The 24,945-nt window shown below is 38.7% G+C and overlaps 1 protein-coding gene across 1 annotated transcript in view; it reads right to left on the bottom strand.

The window, feature by feature from the left end:
* The window catches only part of ACSBG1 (acyl-CoA synthetase bubblegum family member 1), an 84,583-nt gene that overhangs the window by 5,814 nt on the left and 53,824 nt on the right, over window positions 1–24,945 (bottom strand). Inside the window, exons 19-21 of the mRNA XM_079318050.1 lie at window positions 15,813–15,847; window positions 6,937–7,048; window positions 35–182 (exon numbers count right to left, since the gene is read on the bottom strand). Coding sequence (XP_079174176.1) covers window positions 35–182; window positions 6,937–7,048; window positions 15,813–15,847 — 295 coding nt within the window. The remainder of the gene's footprint in view (window positions 1–34; window positions 183–6,936; window positions 7,049–15,812; window positions 15,848–24,945) is intronic.

Consider the following 24,945-nt stretch of genomic DNA (forward strand, 5'->3'; position numbering starts at 1 on the left):
AAACACAAGAAGCCCACCAAGCCTCCCCCAGTACCATAGATCTTAAAGGCATAGATTGCTTTGAGCTCCCGGGGAGCCATTTCACTGAGCACGGAGAACATGTCCACAAAGTCATTGAAGCTCAGGCTCCCCTCTCCATCTTCTGAGAAGGATGCCACAATCCTCTCTTTGAAGGGATTCTCCTGTGAAAGACACATATAGATTGGTATTTGGGACATGAAAAAACCTGCAGACTCCCAGATAATGAATATTTAATTGCATGCTTGGCTCTTTAAATAATTTTTTTTTCTTCCTTTTTGTTTTTAGTTTTTGTTTGGTTGTTTTTTCCCCCCCCCCCCAAAAAATGCATCCAAAAACTTATATTTAGCAGGAAGTTTCAGCAGTCCTTGCTACTGCATAATACCACTTCTGGCCTTTAAGTTTCACTGATACATGTCAATGTCCAACCTGTGATTGGACCAACTAAAAATTCCAGAGATTTAAATGAAATTTAATCTTCACAGGAAATAATTTTTAGCACTTTAGAATAGGACAATATTCCAAAAGCATAAACACATAAGCAAGCATGAGAAAACCTGCTTTATGACTATGAAATCCAAAACAAATGTTTTTGCAGTAAAAACCAATTATCTTTCTCAGAGCTGTACAAAACCCCAACACTAATTTGTAGCAGCATGGATAAAACTTGGAAAACCAATTCAATTCAGCTGAATATGAACAGAACACAAACATCACTTGAGCTGGGAGCAGCATCTCATTAAAGCTGTGCTACAGATCTTATCTGAAGCCAAGACACTGATTAACATACTTGTGGTGATGGTATATCAGATTCACTATTTTTAATATGCAGGCATCATTTTGTTTGGCTTTTAAAGAAGCAGTACTGCAAAAGCTCAGAAGTTCAATCATATAACCGTTTAATTTCTTTTTTGTTTCTGTAAATTTAATCTAATAATACCTAAAAGGTATTCATAAACTATCCGAATAGTTTAAATAAAATTTAAAAGACCAGCCATATTTGAGAGACAAGTGACCAGAAAATGTTATTTTTCAGTTTACTTGAATTCTTTTTTGATAATTCACACATAGAACAAAAGCATCCATAGAATACAACTTAGGCATAACTGGGGAGATTAAAAAAAGCAATGACCAGGAAGAAGGCTGTTTTAATGGACAGGTGAAGTAGGAACCACAGAGCCTGAGGCTCAAATGACAGCCCATTAAAGTAGCCAATACTAAATACAAACTCTTCTGCAGGGTTTGAAGACTGAAGGAATATCCAAGAGGGAACAGGCCTACAGGTTTCAAAGCATAGGAGATTAACAAGCTCACTGTTCCAATGAAGACAAAAACAGGCCAGATCAAACCAAATTACATAGAAAAGAGGGACTCCTGAAAATAAAAAGCAGCCTCAAAAAGCAGCAGGGTCACATCTCTCCAGAGTCTGAGAATGAAAAACAACACCCCAGAGCCAGCAGGTGGCTGAGAGAACCTCACTGTAAAAGGATAGGTAGTTATTACTCATGTCTTGTGAATGATGTGCAGGTACAGCAGGTGAGCATCTGTGCTACTGCTCAGGGTAAAGCACCTCACTGAAATGCCTGTAAATGAGCCTGGAAATGTTTGTTTGTGGGTTTACCTGTGGTTCTGCACATACACCTATTTGTGGGATATGCATATACAGACAGGCAGGGAAGAATAATTGATTCTATTGTTCCAAACTGCCAGTTTATAAATAAGCAAAAGTAAGATTCATTTGGGCTGAAATACATGAAAAGGCCCACTTTCTTCCTAAAAGCACACCAAAAAATGGTGTGTTACATGTTTAATGTTTGAGAATACCAAACATCAGAATGGACATCAGAACATATTAGAAATTTATTTTGCATTTCTAAAATGCTGTATAGCTTTCCCTGGAACAAACCTGATCAGAAGTGTCATGGTTACAGTAGTAAGCTGACATCTTAGAGGCAGCATTGGGTAACAAACCAGGAGCACACAGATGCAAATATCCCTATCAGCTGTGAATATCAAGCCCAGGACTTTGTGCTTTAGAAAGGCTGGGGCAGGATCTCACTGACCCAATAAACATATTGCAATTGCATAAGATGAGTTATTTATTTGGCATGTCAGAAATCTTGAAAACATGGATGAATTAAGAAAGAATTAAATGAACCTAAGGATACTTCTTAAGTAACTCTTTGCCAAATGGATCTCTAAAACCAAAATGAAAAATAAAATCTTTCCTCATATTGATTTCTTTCCTTTAACTTTCTCATATTATGTGTCTTCAGGCAGTATATCTGTGGCTTACACAATGGAAAGTATTAGCTTACCTTCACAGATACTTTTCACATCCTTTCTGTAATTTCATTACCTCTACTCTAAAGAGCAAAGATTAGGGTTCCATCATATTTAAAGGAAGAGCATGGGGGAAGGGAGCAAAGGGGAAAATGATAATGTTCTTTCCTAGATTGCTTTCCCATAAGCACTAATTGTTGAAAAAAGATTCCTTTTAAAACTAGGAACTTACATTTGTCTTAAAAAGCTTTTTCTGTACTCTCATGATAAAAATAAGAGGGGAGACAGAAACAATAAGGAATTGCTACAACTGAAAAACAATTCTGCTGTTTTGCAGATCGATGTTGCTGTAGTGGCCTGAGAGAACCCTTAATGTGGGATCCATCTTTGTAAGGAACACTTCTTTTACTCAGATTATTGTGTTTCCATGCTTTTTAAAACCTCATACAGCATCCATCTCAACCTACAGACCTATAACAGCTTACAGTAAAACACAGCCATTAGTTCTCTAACCAACAGTTAGAGGGTTCATTCCTGGCATTGCAGCCAAACCCACTGTCCTCTAGTTCCCATGCCAGACTAGGAAAGCACTCTGGTGGCCTTTTGCCTTATCTGTTTTGCAGCTGGAGAAACTAATTTCAAGCATCTAATCATATTCCCACAAGCTGACTGCATTTTGGAAATAAGGGGTTGCAAGTGAAGTTCAAAGACAGGTGAAGGTAATTAACTTGGAGATACTGGAGAGTCATTACAAAATGCTACTTAATTTCCACATCCACAGAAACACAATGATGATTTTCCCTTTTATATTTGAACATAAGTTCCCATTGACTTTAGACAATAAATATAAAAGCACAAAGCAGGCTGTTTTGCAGACTATTGCAAATCAGAATCCTTTTGGATGCTTTAATCAGGACTTTTTCAGCAAAAACTAACCTTCCTCAAATTTCAGGCATTACTAATAAAAGAATAAAACAATTGCTATTAAATAAACATTAATATAAAAGTGGCTAAATTGTTCATTACCAAAGCTCCATAGAAAAGACTGGTGCTTCAGAAGGGAAGCATAAGTGCAACAGCAAATTGTCCCTGGAGCAGAAAAAAGAGAGTTTCTTTGCATGGATTTTTTCTTAATCTTCTTCTTCCTCAAAATCAGTAACTTGGGGTTTATGTGTCCATGATTATATTAATGTCATCAAACTTCTCTGTGGTGCCTGCAGGGTACTGCTTAAGAAATTCCTGCAGAAACCAAGGCTAGATTGATAAGTTTATGTCTTAATAGAAAAGAGGATTTTGTTCTGTCAGAGAGCAGAAGCACATGTTCAACAATGGCTCTTTACTGAAGCCACATCAGCCAAAACCCCAAAGGCTCAGGCTGTATACAGAACTGTTTAAACATTCCCAGAACCTACCCACAGTGCCTAGCAGTATCTCAAGGGCAGGTAAGGCCCTGGGACAAGAACTGGTGCCCAGCTGAGCCAGGGGGCACTGACAGTGCTGCAGGTCTGGGCTCCATGCAGAGAAAACAGCACTTGGAGCACACACAGCAGACATGCTCAGATTAACAGACTTCAGAGAAGGGAGGAAAGTGCTCTGAAGGGAGGAAAACATCCCACCATAATGAGAAACAGCTAACAGAATGCAGCAAGGCTGTTGAGGTGAGCTGGAGGCAAAGATCAGTCAGAGCAGAGCTGGGGCTTGGGAAGATTACCCTGCTCTTACACCCCCACCTGCAGCTCAGGGGCAATGGCAGGGATAAAGTGACTGAAGTGAGCCTTAATTTGAAAAAATAACACACTTACTTTCTCCCTGCTCCCACACTGAGCAGTCCATATCATGGCTACACTTTTGCAATATTAATTACTGCAATCTCACAGGTGTCCAGATGCCCCAAAGTTAATTTATTAGACTGGTGCCTGTGTAACCAAGATTGTGAAAATTAGAGAACAGAGACTGCAATGAAACTGATGGAGTAAAGTAGCTCTGTTAACTTCAGTGTAATGGTAGACCTAATCAGCTTAAAGTACCTTCCCCTTCTTTACTTATTTATTTCTTGTCCCGACTTTCAACTTTTAAGAATCAGGAGTTAGTGAATAATTCATTACCAATTGAAGTGAACAACCATCACCGTTATTTTTTCCTTAAAGCACAAAAAAGCTGTCTCAGAACTTTAATGCATGAAGTAAAGATCTTTCTTTATATTAGCAGAATCTAATTTAGAAAAGTGCATTATTGATTCTATCCGTTTGTCAGAACCTGCAGTGGTATTGAGCTCAACATTGCCAGTAACTAGAAATGTAATGTGTATATGAAAAAAGCCAGGTGCTTTGAAATTAGCACTAATTTTATTAGAATTCAATAGACATTTATTTCTATTTTAAGATGTAAATGTTGCCTTTGTCTTCACCTTGCTGAAAATTCACTGAAGAAAGAAAACACCATAATGATTTGTTGGGCAGTCTGGTCAAGTTGCAAAGGTTAAAGATTTATTTTTTTTCTCAGTGTATGAGCTGAAGTTAGTACCTAGGTTGCTGCAAAAACAAACTCTTGAGGAAAGCCTCTGTCCCCCCACCCTGTCTGCACAGGTGCCCTCATGAGCAACATGGACCCCAGTTTATAACAAAGATCCCAGGTGTTTTCACATCTTTTAGCGTCAATGCTCTGAAAGAGTTATGGAATAAGACCTAGTCTCCTCTCACTGGGGTTTTACTGGAGACAAGCTCAGCAGCTTTTCTCTGTGAGCTCGTAGAATTCCTGAAATAAAACAAGTGGTTTGACACCAATACTTCTAAAGTTCTTCCACAGACTTATGAGACCTGAGAGAGAATTTGTAGAAAATTCAACACTGAGTTTGTCCTGTTCCTTTCATAAAATCAAGTTCCATGACCTGAAGACATCTTCTAAAACAGGGTCAGAGACTTGTGGTGCCAGAAAATTGATTATGATCCATTCATACATGGAAGCCTCTTAGGAAATCTATTATTACCACCTAAGTTTGCTAAGCTAGCAAGATATGCTCCTGTATCTCAATCTAAATGTGATTCTGTATAAAATTTCTGGTTTGTACCTCAGCTTCAGTACCAGGCCGCCCATATCAAAAGTTCTCATGGAATGAGCTGTTCTTTAGGGGTTCAATCTATTACTGAAGCCAAAAAGACTCAGTGTGATCACAATTTCTCACTTTCCTTTCTAAGCTTAGACTTGATTTGTTACAAAGCAACTCTCAGCTGTTTGGCAGTTAAACTCCAAGGAGTCAAAGAATTGTGCTAAAGGATTTCATGTTGTGCTATCAAGATCCCAGAGATAATAACACAAACCCTAAAGAATACTGATACCATTAGAAAAAGCATAAACAGATTTTGCTGAAGAAGCCCATGCTTACTGTAAAAAAGAATTCTAAATTATTTCTCAGCTTCTTCAGAAACCCAAGATGTCCAAAAGCTAAATCAGAGCCTGAAGAATAACTGAAGGATAAAATTTTTCAAGGTTTTCTGTTGAATTAAGTGCTTATATGTGTTTAATATTTCCATTTCCATGAAATGGTGGTGAAATACGTTTTAACACACGTACTTTAACAAAACGTACCTCTTGTTCAAGAAATTATATTATCCCAGAATCAAACTTACAGCAGGTGAGGTATTAAAGGAACAAAGAGTTCTGTGAACTTCAACTTGAAATCTAATTCAAATGTTTGTCACTTCATGTTGACTTTGCATAATCCACAACTGAATTTCTAAATCATGGCTTCTGCTTGAAAAATATCAGATATTTGAAAAAAAAAAAAAATACATCACTAAGGAAAAATTTCTAGATCATTAAAATTAAGTGGAAAGCCATCAATTACAAGGTTTTTATAACATTGTTCTTAAAAAGCTTAATAATGTTTCACATAGCTATCAGATTGAACACATAATTGTTTTCACATTATAGTAATTTACGGACATGAATTGACTAGCATACATAAAAAATAGACTGTGACAAAACACAACATAATTCAATGAACTGTTTAAAAAAGGAATGCTAAAAGTCCACATTTGTCCTGTTAAAACCATAAATTATTAAACTGTTGAACTGAGAATAAAAACAAATTGTGTCAGGTTTTTTTGCACTGATTGCCTTACACCTACTGCTTCTCTCATTTGCAGTTGCATGGACAATTTCTCCACTTCCTATTATGCAATGCCCCCATGAAAATGAAAGCTCCTGATAATTAAGAAAAATAATACTTATTGTGCTCAGGTAGCTGAGAAAAAAGGGAAAAACCTTTATTTTTTATTAGCAATATTCTGCACACAGCTGGCAAATTTCCTATGAACAGGCTGAGATAAGAACTTCAGATTTCTAACCAGCTCTTCATACAGAGATCCCTGTGGGGTATCTGCACAAAGGGCAAAGATTGTTATACTTCATTTCATTTCCTATTAATTTCCTTTGACATCTACCCCAAGTATCTCTGCAAGAAAGACATTCACCTAAATATTTTCCAGTTTCTGGGGCTGGTTTTGCCCTTGAACAATAACAGGAAGGGGAAGACCTCAGCATGCCACAGCGCTTCTGGTTATCAGTCTTGGCAAAAAAATCTGGCAGAGGAGCTACAGAATTAAGAGAGAGTTTGCAAGCAGTCAGAAGTGATACCTTTAGCTCAGGCATGTTTATTATAAGCTGCATAGGTAGTTTAACATCTGGGTCCTTTGTATAGTCCATGGGCACAACGTTTGGTGCCATTTCATGATATCGGCCGTGCAACCTGTAAACAAGCAGAAACAAATAGCCAATAACCAATTTGAAATAACCAATTACATTCAATCAGTAATCAGGTACAAATTTGTCCTGCAGCTCTAATCATTGGTTTTAGTGCACAAGTCTGAGCCCATCAAATTGCCATCTTTCTGAAAAAAGAGGGCTTTGATGCAGTATCCAGCACAACTGCTACCAGCAGCCACTTGTTTCTCAAGGTCTGTAACTGAGCTGAGGTTCACACTCTGTACATGGAACATTAAGGCACTGCCTGTGTACACAAGGCCTGAACTAAGGCATGCACTGTGAAATGCAATTCTTCTCATATGTGCAAGTTCAGTTGCACACCTGATTCATAAACTGCTTAGGAGAAAAAGTTGTCCCTTTGTCATATACTAACACTGTCTTCTGATCTCTCAGGAGGGAACATGTATTACTTGTAAAATTATAAAGCTCTATCTTGTGACTTATTTTCCTTTTAATAAAAAATCTTGCCTACTCACTAGGCATACTAACAATTACACATAGATATTGCCATGTTTTAACAGCAAGGCATAAAGCAGTAATACAGGAAGCAATGCCTCAGCAGCCACTTCATTTCCCAGCTTTAGCTGCAGCAGCCCCACACCCAAATGAACTACTGCAGACTCCTGTGTGTAAATAAACTCAAAAACTAGGGCAAAATCATCTACAGGCATCTTTTTTCTTATGATGATGATGTGCCACAAAGAACACATGAAATGAAACACAGAAACATATTTTTTCTGCATTGTAGGAAACTGATGCCTTCCTCCTGCCCAGCAATATGTTGTGCCATACCAGAAACTGGATATCCATTGATCTCAGCACATTTCAGATGCTCACCCTGACATTTTATAAATACTGTGCAATTCAAGATGCAATAGCCATTTCCCTCTCTAGCAACTGATTTCTCCGTTGTAAATAGCAGTTAAAAAGATGCTCCTAAATACAACAGAAAAAGCAGCTTAAAGCACTTAAAAAAAAAAACTTAAAAGAAAGCAAAACTTGCAAGTCAGTATCCATCTATGGGCTACCTCCTTTTTTAAAAGCTAGAATACTGAAATGGTGTTCTAGTCTTCAAGAAAATGAAGCACTCATTATTGGCAAAACTTGACCACTGTGGACAACACCAGAAAATTCAGGAGCTGACAATCCTGGCTTTTTTTAACTGCCAAGATTTCCTTCTGTACTTTATCTAATATTGGACTTGTTTCTCTATAACATGCAACATCAGTGCACTGATAAACCTGCCACTTCCTGCTGACAGAATTTCCTATCTTGCCCACAGAAATTGCAATCTATTTATACCGAAGCTCAGCCCTGCCCCTCAGCAGCTGAAAGAAGGATGTGCCTCCCAGCTCCAGACCAGACTGCCAGAACTGCCTGGAAGGCAGGTGCTGGGCACAGAAACCTGCAGGTAGCTAACTGCAGATTTGAGGGCAGCTCTCACATCCTGTTTTCCTCCCAGCTGACTCTGCTGTTAATACCCCAAATTGGTCAAAGCTCTGTGGAGGTGAGAACTTTCTGCCTGAGTGCATTTCACACAACAGCATCCAAATGAGTCTGGAGGAAGTGGCTCTGATCTAACTCCTCCAAACTAAATTACAGCAATAAAATACATCTTCCACATGCTTTTATCTGCAAGGATCCAGCAACTCTTATTTGTAATAGCTTTATCATATGGCATAATGAGCATTTATGACAATGAAAAGGCCCATAATATTTCCCTATACCCAACATATAGTATCTTGCACTTACTCCCTTATCCTTCAAAATAAAAACCAAAACCCCCAACCAACTGAACAACCACATGAGACAGTAAAACCTTTTCCTTCTGTAAGGTCTTGATGCTGGCAAGTTCTTCAGGGACACTCTGTACTGTTTTATAATACACTGGATTGCCAGTATCAAATGCTGGATTTTGTAGAAAAAAATAACAGGCCTGCTCCAGCCTCTTAACAGGGTGCCAAGAAAACCAGCTGTCACAAGGAACATAGTCCTTTTTGCAGGGGTTCCACCACAAGGAATATAGTCCTTTTTGCAGGAGTTCCACTACAACTCCCATTGATTCGAGTAACTTATGCTACAGTGGGAGAGTACTTCCTTTTTGGTAAGGAAACAATCAACACATGTTTGATCAAGCACTTTGTAACACGAGGTAAAGCTCAGCAGGCATTGGGGTTATTCACACCCATAATCCAACTGCCTGCATGCAATTCCTCACTACACCTTGTAGTGCTGTGCACTACGATAAATCCTGTGAGTCAGTCTCAGTAATCACTTCCCAAATGCTGCTCCCATTACTGACTGTTCTCTCACATCTTTCAATAACATTAATTCCCAACTGCAAATAGAGAGGAAACAAAGCTCTGATAAAGGCTCTAATATTTCCCCTTTTTTGGAGAAGCAGGAGACTCTTCAGGTAACCTGAACACATCAGAGTAGTTGGGACCTAGAGGAAAGGCTTTCTGTCCTTTTACTGAGCATGCCCTTCACAAGAAGCATGTCTGAAAACACCGTAAACCTCTTTATTTGTCCTTGACACAGGAACATTAATGCCTTGTCGGGGAGGCAATGCAGGGTTTTGCAGTGCTGTCTGAACACACAGAGATTTGGAAAAGCTGCCATTATCATACAGAGACCATGATGTATATTCAGAAACCCAAGACCACCTCACTGTCTTTGCAGCAGTAACTACTACAGCTATGTACAGCTACTACTATTGCAGCTGTATTTCCTTGAAAAGATTCTTCTGGATGCATGCAGAAGCATTTTCCTATTCCTAGATGTGCTCTCTTTGTCAGTAAATTCCTCATTTACTTTTCATGGAAGTAGGAAATGAAAAACAGGCAATCTCTTCCCTGCCACAAATTAGAGTGGAAAGGAATGTGGTGATAAATTGAATGGCAAATGTCATTAAATGATGATGTCCCCATAGGTACTGATATATGTTTAAGCTTCGTGTACAACCTTCAAGGATTAAGGCTGTGATTCTGTATCATTTTAATCCAGTCTAAACCCAGATTGCTGATCTGCCCTTACAGAAATTTGAAGCCCACCAGCTACTCATATGCCTTGTATAAGTACTAACACTTAAAAATGTGCAGTGAGATTCTGGGAACTGATATGTCTGAAAAAAAAAAAGTTTTCACAGTCAGCTCCTTCAGGTTACTGAAGCAGTTGCGACAGCAGTGGAAGAAAATGGAGGTGTAATATTTCTGTTAAATTAATCAATAAAGTAAAGGCAGAACAAGATTTACTTAGACAGCAGTTTTAAAATCAACTCAACTGCCCATCAACCAGTGAAAACCAAAAATGCTGTGTTCAGAAAAAACCCCACAACACAGTTTTGTCCTGACAGCCTACTTTTGATTGATAACTTTCATTCTACATGGCAGAAAAGTAGGTCAGAGTCTGTTCCCACTTGTCAAGGGTGAGGCATTCTAGAGTCAGTCAGGAAGGGTAATATTGTGGGTATTTGCTGGACAGTGTAGGATGTCTCCAAACTTACAACACAGCCTCCAGCTCTACCTGGATAGATCTGAAAAGAAAAAAAAAAAAAAAAAAAAAAAAAAAAAAAAAAAAAAAAAAAAACCAAAAAAGAAGAAAAAGAAAGATTTCTAAGTTTACACTCTGCAGTGACCATTTCAATTCACTATTGAGATTTGGGAGGCAGTCAGACTGTACCCAAGGTCACCAGTGGTGTGTTAAAACACAGAGCAGCTCTTCCTTGGCCTGGGGTACATTCATCTCCACCATTAAATGTAGTGACAATACATTACAGATACCTGAGCTGCCTTTTAACAGCAACTCTGCACTGAAGGAGTCTGAAAACAAAAGATAAAAGCTTGCAAGGGCTCATTGATTAGAAATAAGTAGAGGCTTTAAAGTGGCCTTTAGAAATAAATAAACACATCCCCAGTTCAGGTCCCACAGCAAGTCATTTGATTTATGCTTTAAACATTTTTATTCAGGAATATATCTCTTAATTTTTCGTAAGTAAAAGGGATGCATTCAAAGACTTGTACATTACACTCAAGACCATCTCAAAGAGTAAATTCTAGATTACTCTGCATGCATTGTTCTGCATGTTAGCAAATGGCTTAACTAGAGCACTGAAAGCAGGCAGTGAGTGCTGAGGGACAGCTCCTGCAGGGGGTCACAGGAGCTGTGCCATGACCTGATCACACATGGGCTGTACAGGATGGAACAACATGTGCCAGCAGTGGGACCAGAAGTGCACAGCTGCTGTTCAGCTCCACTTTTGCTTATTCACCACAATCAGAACCACAAGCTCCTGCCCAGATGCCAGAGCTGAACTGAACAGCTGGAGAAGGACTTTGTGTGACAACACAGAGAAAAATTCACCACTCCAGAGACCAGCAGGAGAACTGACAAATCCACAGAAAGCCCTGGAAAGAGCCAGGTCTCAGCAATCAGCCCTTCCAAGCACCCTGGTAGTAAAAGCAGCAGCACAGCACTGAAGATGGGATTGCAGAGTGCAGGACAGAATGCACTGATGGGAACTGGTTTACAGCCCTTGTACAGAGGCTGCAGCCCTGTAAATGCTGATGCAAATTGGTGAACTGCAAGTGCTCTCTTTTCCTGCAGTCCTTTAATGGACAGCTGGGGAACAGGGCCAGGCACACCAACATCTGCAAGTCTGCCACACATGGAGAAAAGGCTGTAGAGCTCAAAGAGAGGGAGGTTCTTTAATCTGGGACTAGGAAACTGAGCAAGGAGGGGCCTTCTGGGCTGTCAGCAACTGAAAAAGAAAGTACTTGCAGGGTCTCAGATTTATGTCATACTTGCACAAACTGTTTTTGCAACAATAAATGTTAAATGTTACACATGGTAAGGGAGGCATAAATCTCTATGCTGTACCAATTTCTTGCTAAATTATTGCTTCCAAGAATTTCAAGAGGTAAGAACAGTCTGTTAGAGAAGAGGGTCTACCACGTGAAGCTGAAACTAAAAGGACAGGAAACATGATACAAGGAAATTCAGCCAGAAACTGAAACCACCACTCACTAAATTGCCACAGTTGGACAAACAGATAAAGAACAAAGAACAGTGAGAAACACAAGCAGGAAGTTGAAAATTGAAGGAATTCTGTTACTGATATGCCTTGTTCCTTTAATGCTTTCCAGTTGAAACTATTTTCATTGTATCAATAAACACAAAAACTGGGCACAGAAATCAGATTTATAAAAAGGCAGCATAATAAGAAAGGTGGATAGATGACTCTTCTGCTAGTTTTTAGTTAGCATGTAAAGTATTTATTCACCTTTGCAATGCAAAATGAAGTAGCACAAATTAATTTAAGATAATATTAGATAAATATCCTCCCAAATAATCTGCAGTAAAATCAAAAAGAAATTGCAAGAAATGCTCTTGGTAGACAATTTATAATACATTTATTCTAAATCTAGTCATAGTTAAGAAAGCTCTGACTTTCAATACATGTACCCCCTGTGTTTCTGTCTGTATCAACTGCCCTTTTCCTGTCAGGGGCCTCTGTCTCCTCTGTACCCTCCAGACCTCAGCTCTCCCAGCCCTTCCTCACATCAGAGAGTCCTCAGTTCCTTGTACATCTCACAGTGCTTAGCCAGAGCCTGGAGCAGCTCCTTATCTCTCCTGGACACAGCACAGCAGCACTCCAGACTCCACACAGATCAACACTGCCAGGGATCCCCTCCTCTCACAAGCTGTAGCAAAACAGGTACAACCTGACTAAAATATAACACAGGAAAAGTTAACGGTACAGAAGTGCAGGAACTGCCTAAAACCCTTCTTTTTTATTTGTCATTCATAGAGGATACAGGAACATTTTTCACAAGAATAGTAACATAATTAATCAGAAGATCAACAGTAGCTTCAAGATGTATACTGTAGTTTCTTGCCTAAAACTCAGGAACATTCCCAAGAGTATAGAGTTCCCCTCAATTTCATCTTTTGGCTGGTATTTTTCCTCACAAAGCTGACAATAGGGCAATTCCCCTTTCTCCATACAAAGGTTCAAACTCTTTAAAAGAAAAGCAGGAGCTGTGTTCCAGCTCCTCCCTCCATTTGTGCAGCAGCTTGCTCAGCAGAGTGCTGCCTTGCCTCCCAAGCACTTTGTGCATCTGCTCCCTTATAAGGAAGCTTTCCAGAGACTTGAAGGAAATCACTGCTTAATTCTCTGGCAGATTTCAGATTTAAAATGCAACATTCAGCTGCATTGTCTAGAAGGACTCCTGTCACCTCACCTTTCACTCATCAAGAACAAGCCATGAAACAGGCAGAGAAGCAACAGCAAAATTATTTTTCTTCTACAACAAGGTTCAAATGTTTGTTGAAGTCCCAAATGGTGCCCATCTTGGTCATTTAGTGCCATATTTCCCTGCAGTTGTCTTACTAGATTAAGACAGTCTTAAGTAACATTTGAGTTTACACTCTGTGCTTTTTGGCTAGAACAGACATCCAAGAACACCTCTGAGTGCTTGTTTGGGTGCCCAGTTGTACAGTCTTCAGGGAGAAGCACAAACAGATGGGTTCATGAGCAGATAAGCATTACTGCTGGAATGAAAGCTTGTCTGTCAGAAAATCAGATTTGTAAAGTAGAGTAAGAAAAATAATGCCTTGTAAGAGACAGCTCAACCATTTGTTCCCAATCACAAGAGAGGCACATCATACAAATGGATTCATTGCTGTAACTAAAGTGGTTTTCCAACTTTTCTTCATGCATTTTTTTCTTTACATTCCCGTTTCTCTCTACAGAACATTTTCTAGGATAACAAATCTTTTTCAAATGGTGATGCCCAAAACTGGATAATCTATTCCTACTGAGCTGGCAGTATTGCTGACTGGAATTCTCCCATTTTATAAATACTGCTGAGGCTAATGCATTGTAGAAATGCACTTCTCTTTTTTGCAAGAGCATTATGGGGGTGCTGTTGTTAAAATTATGCTCAGATCATGCAGTAAGCTGTAACTCCTTCCTAGCTATTTACTGTGTTAGTCTCTAAGAAGGAGCTAGGCACTGCATAGGATAAACAAAGATTCAAAAGAGGCTCCTTGGTTTTCTCAAAGTTCGTAGTTTATTTCATGGTGGTCCCAGGGTGAAAGAGGAGGAGGATCTCAGATAATGGTCTTTTCCAGGAAAGGGTCAGGGAGGGGAATTTGGCTCTCTGCCAACAGGATAGGGACAGGAGGGAAGGGTTAAAGTATTCCTTATACCTCTGGTATTGGGTTACAACAAGATCACTAACAGCCCAGCCCATTTTTTGATACACTGCATTCTGCACTTGCAAATTTTTTCTTAGTTCTTAGGACTTGAGTGTGTGAATTTCCTTTTGCTCACTTTGATTCTAGTAATTTCTCTAGCATAAAAAGCTAATCCTGATCTTCATAGCATCTGCAGTACTCTTCACCCAATGTTTCTTACCATTCTCACCAATTTTCTATGTTCAGGGGTACTTTGACCAAGAGTTCAGTGCCCTTACACAAGTAGAAAAGGACTAACACAAACTGGAATATGTAAAACCTGGTGATAAACAGCTATCAAACACCAGTAGAGAGCCATGGTTTCTATTTTTCTCTTTCACCAAGCACATTTGCCTCTACTGCTGTCTTACTTTTTTTTTTTCCTGGATCCATTTTCAGCATTTTGTGTCAATTTTTTCTTCACTTTAAATTTATAAGATATACTATGTTCTAATAATTTGCAAATTATCCACACTCAGATTACTAATGAAAAATGTGCCTTCAACCCCTCTGACCACAGTCTGCATTAAGCCAGACTTAAGCTCATGCTGGCACCAAAGCTGTTCCCACTAAGGTCTGTGTAAGTCAATCTAACACCTTACTGGTAGGGAAATGCTCTCCTCATTTTCAGCTGCATTTGCTGCTCTGGCTCTTATGCCAGCTTTGGCACTCATCTGATCCCTCAGAGAGCTGATTCAGCTTATTAAACCAGCAGAAAATAGATTTACTGTTGTTTGGGGTTTTGATGGGCTACTTTCCCTGCAGGGACACATAAAAACACTTAGACCATTTCACCTAATTGCAATCTCATGCTGGTTTACATCATTTTACTGCAATCTAAATTGAAGCTGCCATATTAATCCCTTCATCCCCATATACACAACAATCATTAACAGCCATGCAAATGGATGGAGAGCCAGACAGGATTTGCTTTGGGGTTTTGTTTAGTTTTGTTTTTGTAAGTTTGTTCCTTGCTGGATCATCTCCCTGAAGTCAGCAACTGCACAAGAAGTTCAGTTCAGTTACTGGACCTGCACTTCCTCCATACCACCCCTGTGAGCATCCTGCAGTGTAAATGAGTGCCCAGCAGTACCTGGCTGCCCTTCACTGAGACAGGGAGATGATAAATAAGTAAGTGCTAATTAACCAGGGGGTCAGAACCCATTTCCTTCCTGCTCACTGAAACTTCACCTCAGACATGGATTCTACACTGACTGCAGGATGTGCCCTCACTGGTATCACTGAGCACAAAAGCAGCAAATCCCTTTCATGCAAGCCACTGGCTCAATCCTAAAATAGTTTGTAACATTCGCCTTAAGCTAATCACCACCTTATGACAATTATTAGTGCATAATATAGTGTGAATATAAGTCTATCTTAAATCCAATCCTAGTCTTATTAATTCCTGCAGAATAATTACCTTTATCTGGTTTCCTCACAAGTCAGATAAATAGATTTAGCCCATTCCACGTGGATCACGAAGGAGAAATTCAAAACAATTTACTTACCGAAGAATTTCCTTCCGAGTGAAGAATGTGCAATCCTGTTAAAGAAACAAAATATGTCATTGTACTATAGAAAACACTGTTGAAAACAACTGAAAAGAATTACTTCTCAACCTTTTGGAAAGAAACACAGATCTTACAGAGAAACATTACAGATGCCTTTTGGGTGCATCTACTTTTGACTCAGAAAGCAATATACACTATAAAATAAAGGAATATTCCAAGGACTGGCCTATCAGCAAAAAGAAAGGTATTAGTAATGGGATAGTTCAGGAAGGAAAAAAAACAGGTTGCTGAGATACTTGTCCAATGTGGAATGATCAGACCAGAAAAAAATTAAAACCAAAAGAGAAGGTATATGCCAAAAGTATTTAATAAATTAATATGGAAAACCATAAACAATAAACTGATGACAAAAACTGTCTTCTAACTTGAAGTATACCCCTGCTGGAGACAACTAGCTTAATAATAAAATGATGTAGTCATTTATTAGTTATTAACCCTTTTTGCTAACAATCAGTTCACATTGTGGTCACTTTGCTGAAGGCTGCAAACTCCTCTATTTTAGGAGCATGGATAAATGGATAGCCCATGCCCTGAACAGCAGCAAACCATCCAGCCCTCCCTGTGCTATCACAGAACTAGAAATAACACACTGAAATCCAAAAACAGAGCTTGCTGAATGTGAGAGAGGAGCACACAAGTATTCACTTGCACTCTAAATGGCTCTGTGATGTGACTGAGTTGACATGGGTTTTATTCACTTCATGAACACCTGTGTTATACTAGAATTCAAACACTTCAGCAAAGAACCAGAATACGATCAGTGGAAGAGTTTGGATTTCACACATTTCTACGTCAGTCACAAAAATGGTTATAATTTCAGGTGCTGTGAGGAAACAATAGTCAGTCCCATCCCATTCAAAAACAATCCCCTCATCTCCACTCTTACCTAGTATGGATTTAATGGGAATTCTGCCCTGCATCCAAGACTAGGAACACTAGTGGTAATGAAATATTTGCTAATCAGTGGAGAATTTCGTTCATCAACTGAGAATATGCACCTTGATCTTAGAGCCAGCTCCTGATTGTGCATAGACAGGGGACAACACCAACACAAAATTCTTCCTGATTACCCACTTTTCTCATAGGTGCCTGGAGCAGCAGCTCTTCCTTCAGGGGATTGTGCAGTACCAGGCCCAGGAGGAATGACCTGGGAGCTGCTGACACTGATGTGTCACTGACACTGATGTCACATTGTCTGCAACTGCACAAAGTGACATCCGAGCCAACTGCTCAAGACTTCCTTAATCCCACACAATCAACACAGGCAAACTGGTACTTAAGGATGCTTCATTTACTAAGAAAGGGCAGGTGTCATCTCACAAATAATTGCAATGCCCTCAGCAGCAATCAGCTGTGATTATACAGGCTGGGGAAAACAGCAGCCACTTAACTGCAAAGCTGACAGGGAAGTTATATACCAACAGAGACAAAGATTAAAAGGAAAAGTTACTCTTTACCTGGCAGAAAGTTCTGCAAAAATGCTACTGGAAGACAAATCAGGAGGTCAGATAAGAAACAATTTTTAATCACAGTCTACACTTTTTTATATTTTATTCTGAGTTGCTTCATGACTTTGACAACAAACACTTCTGCCTGCCTGTTTTTTAATCAATAAAATTTTTACTAATGCAATCTAAACCCCCCTAACACTGAAAACCTCTATGGCAGAAGTAGTTGCAGCTATCTGCCTGACCACTGTTACTGACAGCTCTATTTCAATTACACCTGCCAATTGTACAGAATTGTCAGGGGTGAAGAGTGTAAAAAAAAATAAATTTAAGAATGGTCTCACTCTTCAGAGAGAGCTTAAAGCTACTCAGGGTCGAAGCACCACAGACTCATTGTGACCTGGCCTATGCTTTTGATCCAGCCACATGGTACCACTTATGAAACAACTGAGCATTAAAAATCCTGTCTGGTGTCAAATGGCAAATGCAAAACCACAGCTCCACATCACCTCTGACAGGGAAGTCCAACCATCCCTCTTGCTTCTCCCACCTTATTTCTGCCTGTTCCTTTATGCAGACTTCACCTTGATGAGCAGAATAACAGATCAGAGAATTCTGAAGAAAGGAACTTGTGTTTGTAAAGAAACCTAGCAATAATGGATGCATTTCCAGCTCGGGTAACTTCCTTTTAGTGACTTAGAATACAGCATTAGCAACGCTGGTACAAGAGATGAAGGTGAAACAAGTGTCTCTTGACAGCAGGAAAGGGGTGCAGGACCGATTTCTTTTGCCTTTTTTTTTTTTTTTTTTTTTTTTTGAAAGCACAGCCTTCAGTTGGATTACAATAATGATGGAAAAAAGGTCTGAATAACATGATTGCATTTTATAGTTGCTGGAACTTCAGCAATTTAATTCCAATTTAATTGAAGACTTTTGGCCAAAGAACCACAGAGGTCAATCATCCAGTTTTCTTCTGGCTACTTTGTTCATACAGAAAAATACACAATGAAGGATAATAAATCGTAAATTAACTTGTTAAATTCATTCTCTCATAAGGAAAGGTGAAGTGGGCTCTGGAAAGCATTTGTCATTTATGCACATGATAACTTTGATTTTCCTGCAAGCCAGAGGCATAATGGAAAACATTTGCTATATTGTGGACTGTATTTGAGTTTATTAAGAGCAAAAAAAGCAACCTGTCTGTTCTGTCCGGACACTAAAATAAGTGGGAGTCCTGCTAGAAAAGCAGAAACTGAATACTGAACAAATAAACATTACCAGAGTTTTCATATTTCTTATCAGTTCAACATCACTGGCTAGAATTGATCCTGGGAATTACTGCCTTTATTTCTAATGCTATAAAATGGCCTGGAAGACTTCTGCTACCACAGGCCCTTGGGGGTTTTACCTTCTTCAGAACAGAGGCTTGGCCTTGGCAGGTCACCTACTTCAGCCCTGAGAACAAACATACACCTTTCCAGGGTCATCTCTCCCACTGTCTGTCCTTCTGCCCTTAAAAACCAAGTTAAGTAGAAGTCCAGCATGGGAACACCCACGGTTGTTCGGAGGCAAAATACCACTCAACAAAATCTGCAATCATCTACTTAATATTTTGTAACAAATTGAATATAATCAAGCAAACAGAAAATAAATTTCTCATTGATTTCCATGAGATCAAGACCTTGCCTAATGGGACTTAATTCTCAAATTTTAACACTTAGATGGCTTGACTGCTTCTTAAAATACTTTGCAGAGAGAAGAAGCAGACAGCTGGTGCATTTAGGTCCTACAGGTAGCTTGGCTCACGGCTGGTAATCAGACTTTCTGCAAGTCACTCAGCATTGCTTGTAGAGCACAGACAACCGTCCCTGCTCTTAAAGCTTATTTCTGCAGCAGAGCAGCATGCACACACTGTTAGTTTTATTCTCTTATTTCCTATGTCAGATGAATGCAGACTTAATACAGAACAGACTGAAATATGGTGGTGCAACACCCTGTGCACTCATCTGCAGGATTTGACTGCAAACTCCTTGGTTGGTCCTGCTTTGTATTGAGTTCTGGAGAGATTTGAACTAAACAAAAAAGGAGGGAGAGATGCTGTGCCATTGCTGGTACCCAGCCGTCTGTGAGTGTCCATCCAGCACAGCACATCAACACCGGAGGTGTTGCCCCAGCAGCTGCTCTGGGATGGATTGGCAGCTCCCGACGGCAGCGCAGCTTTATGAATGGCAGCCGAGCCCCGTGAATGGGAGTCACCAATCACTGCTCCCGGAGACAAGCACTGGGCAGAAAGCACAGCTCTGAAACAAAGCTAACTGCATGGCAGCATGCAACACTCCTCTGCAGAACAAAACTGCAGAAATGAACAAAATGAAAGAATAGAAATACTCACATATGCTGTGAAACAGTATTTCTGAAAGCCATTACACTCATAGATCTCTTCTAAGACAATGCATACATATTCTACTTTGTATATGTATAGTTTCATAAGGTCAAGTTTACTTTGACTCTGCAACAGCTTCATTGGAAACCTCTATAAATAAAATTATATAAATCAGTCTTACAAAATCACTACAAATTAAAAAAGAAACTCAAAACAACAGCCTCAAACAAAAGCTAGGAAACTACAGATAATGCAGATACTGTGAACCATATAGCTATCTGAGAGAGCAGCTCTTAAAAATGCTAACTATTGGGTGCTGCAGCACTTTAAAAGGTAATATTTCAAGCAAATTACTTCAGAGGCTTCATTTTTAAAATCACAAATGACATTTTGTACTGTGCTAAAGTATAAAATGTGTGTAAAAGCATTCAATCAAATACCATCAAAACAGCATCCTGCGAAGCAATCAAGAATCTGGTACCAGACAGAAACAATTGAACTTTTATATAAGATCCATTATTAACTCTGTTCTGGCAATATTTTACAAATGCAATACTTTTCTACACTCCACTCAATCTCTAGCACAGAGCTGTGCAAGACTGAGTCAGCAAGATCTTGATGTATTTTCATCATGGTTAGTGTATAAAGAGTTAACAGAGTCAATGATTTAGAAACGCTGTTTGCATCAAAATACCAATGAAAATTTTACCTCATCCTTACTTGTCATCATACATACTTTACAATTACACCCAAACAAATCAAAACAGCCACTGAGTCTCAGAAGGAAAACATCTGCATCTCTAAAAACCTGTTTATGTATTCACATGGCAACAGAGGACTAAACACAAGCCAGACCTTGGCAAGTACTGAAAAGAAGTAAACTGCCAACAAAAGTAATTTTGCTCAATCTACAAATGCACCAAATGGTAATGTGAAATCTGACCAAAGGATATTTTCACTAAAAACTTGCTTCATTATTATGCTACTTTTACTTGCACAATAACAGCAATACTGGATCAAATTGAAAGTACTTTTTAAAGAAGATCCTGGGGAGCAATGAATGCACTTTTTGCGTTCCTGCAAAGGGTTAATTTCCCAAGACCCTGGATGAAGTCAAGCATGGCTTTTTAAAAGACAGCTTGATTAACCTGTTTTACTTTACAAATAGCGTTTCTTGACAGATCGTAACATAACTTGTTTAATCTGGTTTTACATATTTCTCATGAAATAGAGTTAAATTGCACTTTGACTTTAATTTTGATAAAAGAAAAAAGTGAGCACTGTAACAGCCATTACTTTATCATACTTCATTGCATTGCAATATTGCCTGTAAGATTGCCAGGGTAAATATCAGTTTGTTTTGAGACTGCATTAAATAAAGTAGAGAAAATAGTACCACTAACGAACACATGCAAATGGCTTTCAGTAAAACCAGTAATATGCCCTATAATCTCTAGGTTCTAGAAGGGAAATATTTTTTAAAGAAAAAAAAAAAAAATCACTCGATTTGTATTGAATTCAGAACTCTTAATTCAAGTAATCCCATAAAAGGGAATGAGATTGACTGAAAAGTGCAGGAGTTTGTCTACAGCCCAAGTGCAGATTCTCTGCATTTCCTACTCAGTACAATTCCTTTATTGTTGGAAATGCTGTGCACTGAGGTGAATAAATGGCTCTGATGTTGCTTTACTGCATACCAGTATTTTCCATTGCTTCAAGCACCTGCTGTACACAGCATCACCCAAAACACCCTAAAATTTCACTTCATTTTATTTTCTCAGTATGAGACTTGACCTCCAAAATCTGTAGGCAGCTTTTAAAACCTAGATTTTAAAATGTTCTGTCATTGCAATGAAAGTCATCTTTCTTGCCTATCAATACTTACCTTTTCCTTCATCAGGCCTTGGTTAGGTTTCACATTTTCTGTAGAAAAAATCCCTCAACAAACAAAACAACCATTCACAAAAAAAAAAAAACCTAAAAAAAAAAAAAAAAAAAAAAAACCAACAACCAAAAAAAAAAAACAAAACAAAAAAAAAAAAAAAAAAAAAAAAAAAAAACAAAAAACAAAAAAAAAAAAAAAAACCCACCTAAAACAAGAAAAAAAAAAAAAAAAAAAAACCACAAAAAAACACAACCAGAACTCTAAGGGCACAGGAATCATAAATGCCCAGTGAAATTCCTTTTCTTAGGGGGCCAGTATTATAAGTTATGTGAATCTCTACAAGCCACCCAGGCTAGCAAAAGCCTCATCTGCAAAACATGTCACTGACCTTATGAAAATGTGAAGAGCTACCAACAAGAACATTATCACAATAACAGGTGATGTGATTTAACAGCAGGTGTTAGGACAAGGTGTTAGACTGAAAAACTGCAAATCTCTTTCCTTTAGTTTGCCTGTATCTACTTAAAAAAAAAAAAAAAAAGCTGAATGGTTTAGTATTATCAAGTTATATTACAGGTGTCTTGTACAAACAGTTCCAACTGGCTACCCATCACCAGTCTTAATGAAATGCATTTTAAAAACTTGTCCATTGAAAACACTGAGGTCATCCCATGGGTGACCACATTTACAATTCTTTCAATCAAAGTCAAAAGTTCTGCTCAAAATTGGCTCTTCAATATGACAACTTATATGCAAAAAGGTACATATATAGGTTTTTTTCCAAAAGTTTTAGATAAATGAAACAATTTGATTTATTTTATTTCATTAATATCACACTAATGATTTGAGATTTATGAATGCTAGCTCTTCAAGCAAGTGATTTTTCTGCAGGTAAATCTTCACTCTCTAAAGCCAAAGCCACTTGCATAGGTTTTACCATACTTTAAGTACATGATTGTCTCACTTTTTCATGTCATAGTCTTTTTTATGGAACAAGCATGTAAAACACAATGAATTTTTAAAAATTATAAAAATATTCCTCCTGAAACAATATTAGGTGCTATAAGCTCAAAGCAATTTGTACAAAAACAGAAACAATAGAAGTTACAACCAGATAATACAATGTCCAGAAATATATTTCAATAAGGAAATGATAGGTCTAACCATGAGGTGAGTGAGATTTTGAACAGTCTTCGAATAGGAACTGGGAGGAAGTAAAAAAAACACCTCAAAAACAAGACAACCAAGATACATTTTACAAAACAGATTGACTTTTGCTTCTGAACACTGATACTATGCATACTGTACCCTGGACTGCTGTTGTAAGGAGTACAGTACTAACTCACAGAAATGCACAAGAAACTGCTTTAGAAAGAAAAAAAAGGACTCAATGATGGATGTATAAAAGCAATTTATATGTAAATGCCCTCCTGGGGTACAGATGGGCACAACAGACTGCTGCAAAATGGACTGTGGTACCCAGTGTGTTACTTTGGCCCACGGTTTAGAGGCCTTGGTAACTCAGCTGCTGGCTAAAGAAATGAAAAACCTGCACTAAAAAAACTATGGAAACATTGCCCCATTCTTCTCTTTTCTATTCTGAAGAAATCCCACAAATGAGAAGCAGGAGGGCAAGACAGCAAACTCCAAGTCAAACAGCCCCACTAGTATTACACACAGTGCCTTCTCCCCCAGGATGCTGTGGAGAGGCAAGAGCTCTGTTTGTGGGTGGGACAGCAGCCCAAAGGCAGGATCTTTGTGTTTAAAGGACTCAAGAGGATGCAAAACTAATGGATAAGAAGCAAATCACCATCAAAATTACATCTTTATCTTATTCTTCACGGCACAAGGCTAATGCTCCTTCCTGACAAATTCTGCAGGTTAGTTATTGTCCTGAATCTTGTTATTTTATGGTACTTGCAAACATAAGTGCTACTAGTCAAAAACTATCCAGCTCTGCAATAATGAACTGCAAGTTTGCATGTAACAGAGAAATCCCAAAGGCAACTCAATGCACTGGGCCCAACCCTGGCAGGCTTCGAGATCAATTACCCAGCATTATGAAAGGCAGGGGCTGCAAAAGCCATTAGAGAGAGGCCATTTCTGCATGAAGAGCACTGAATTAGGGATGACATTTCAGCTCTTGCATTTGCCAGTTATGTCAAGAAGATAACATTAATTACATTTGGATTTTGTTTTGTTTCGCTGCAGTTGTGCTCTGTTCTGTGTTCACTTTTATTGTTAGTAGGAAGACAGACACTGGTGCTTTACAGATCTTTGATTTCTCTCTTGCCTATCCAGCAGGGATGTGAAAAAGCTTTTTTGGATCTCAGACTGCTAAGTCTAACATCATTAACTTAGATTGATACATTACACACAGCTGGTGAGAAGTGTGACAAAGTGGAAATTAAGAAGGTTCATTGCCACATTTCCTACAATAACAAAGAAACCCACTAGGTATTTATAAAAGCATTTCATTTATGCACTATTTCAGCATGTGATAATGGTTGAAATAATTTTAGCATATAGACCTGGCCTCACTCTGGGGCTCAATATTTACACTGTGACAAGTCCCTGTTAGCAGTGACTTAAAATTAGTAACCAAAACAATAGTTTCTACTTCAATATGTTTAATCAAAGATCACAAAGGTAAAATGCTATTAAGTTACCCAGACATTTAACAGCCTGTATCTGTCCCTTGGTTATCACAAAAACGAAATCTTGATTTCCTATGCTGCCAATTCAATGTTTGTCACTTCATGTAGGAGAACAGAGCAATGCAGCCAGCCCTGGCTGCCTCTCAATAAGCAGTCAGCTGCCTCCCTCTTTAGCACACTTCTACTCAATGCTTTGCCTCACTGTATTTTCAGCAACTTGTTCAAGATGCCCACTGTGCAGACAGCTTCCTGCCATCCATTACAGTGAGATTTGCAGTGTGCTGAAACATGACTAAAAACTGGGATTTTTCTTTTGCCCTATTTAAAAGCAGTTGATGCAATGTTAAGTAAAGAAGTACCAAGTTCTGCCTGACATAAAATGCACACTTACTTATGATAAGGTGAGAAACTGCTTTCCAGGAGTGGATGCAAGCATAATGACACCTATTCAGGAATTACATTAAGCATATTTCTCTGACTTATCCTTAGGAGAAGTGAATTTAGACAGGATCTGTTTTTTCCCTTTCTGTTCTATTGTCAGCAAAGGCATCAAGGAGAGAAAGTGCTACACTTTTGTCAAGCTAATCACAATCTTTATTCTGACACTGAGGATGTGACTCTTCTCCCTCTATACAGAGAAGGAATTAAATGAGTATATTCAACAACCCAGCCTTAGAATATTATTACAGGTGCTGGA

This window comes from Erithacus rubecula, assembly GCF_903797595.1.
Source record: "Erithacus rubecula genome assembly, chromosome: 14".
Lineage (NCBI taxonomy): Eukaryota > Metazoa > Chordata > Aves > Passeriformes > Muscicapidae > Erithacus > Erithacus rubecula.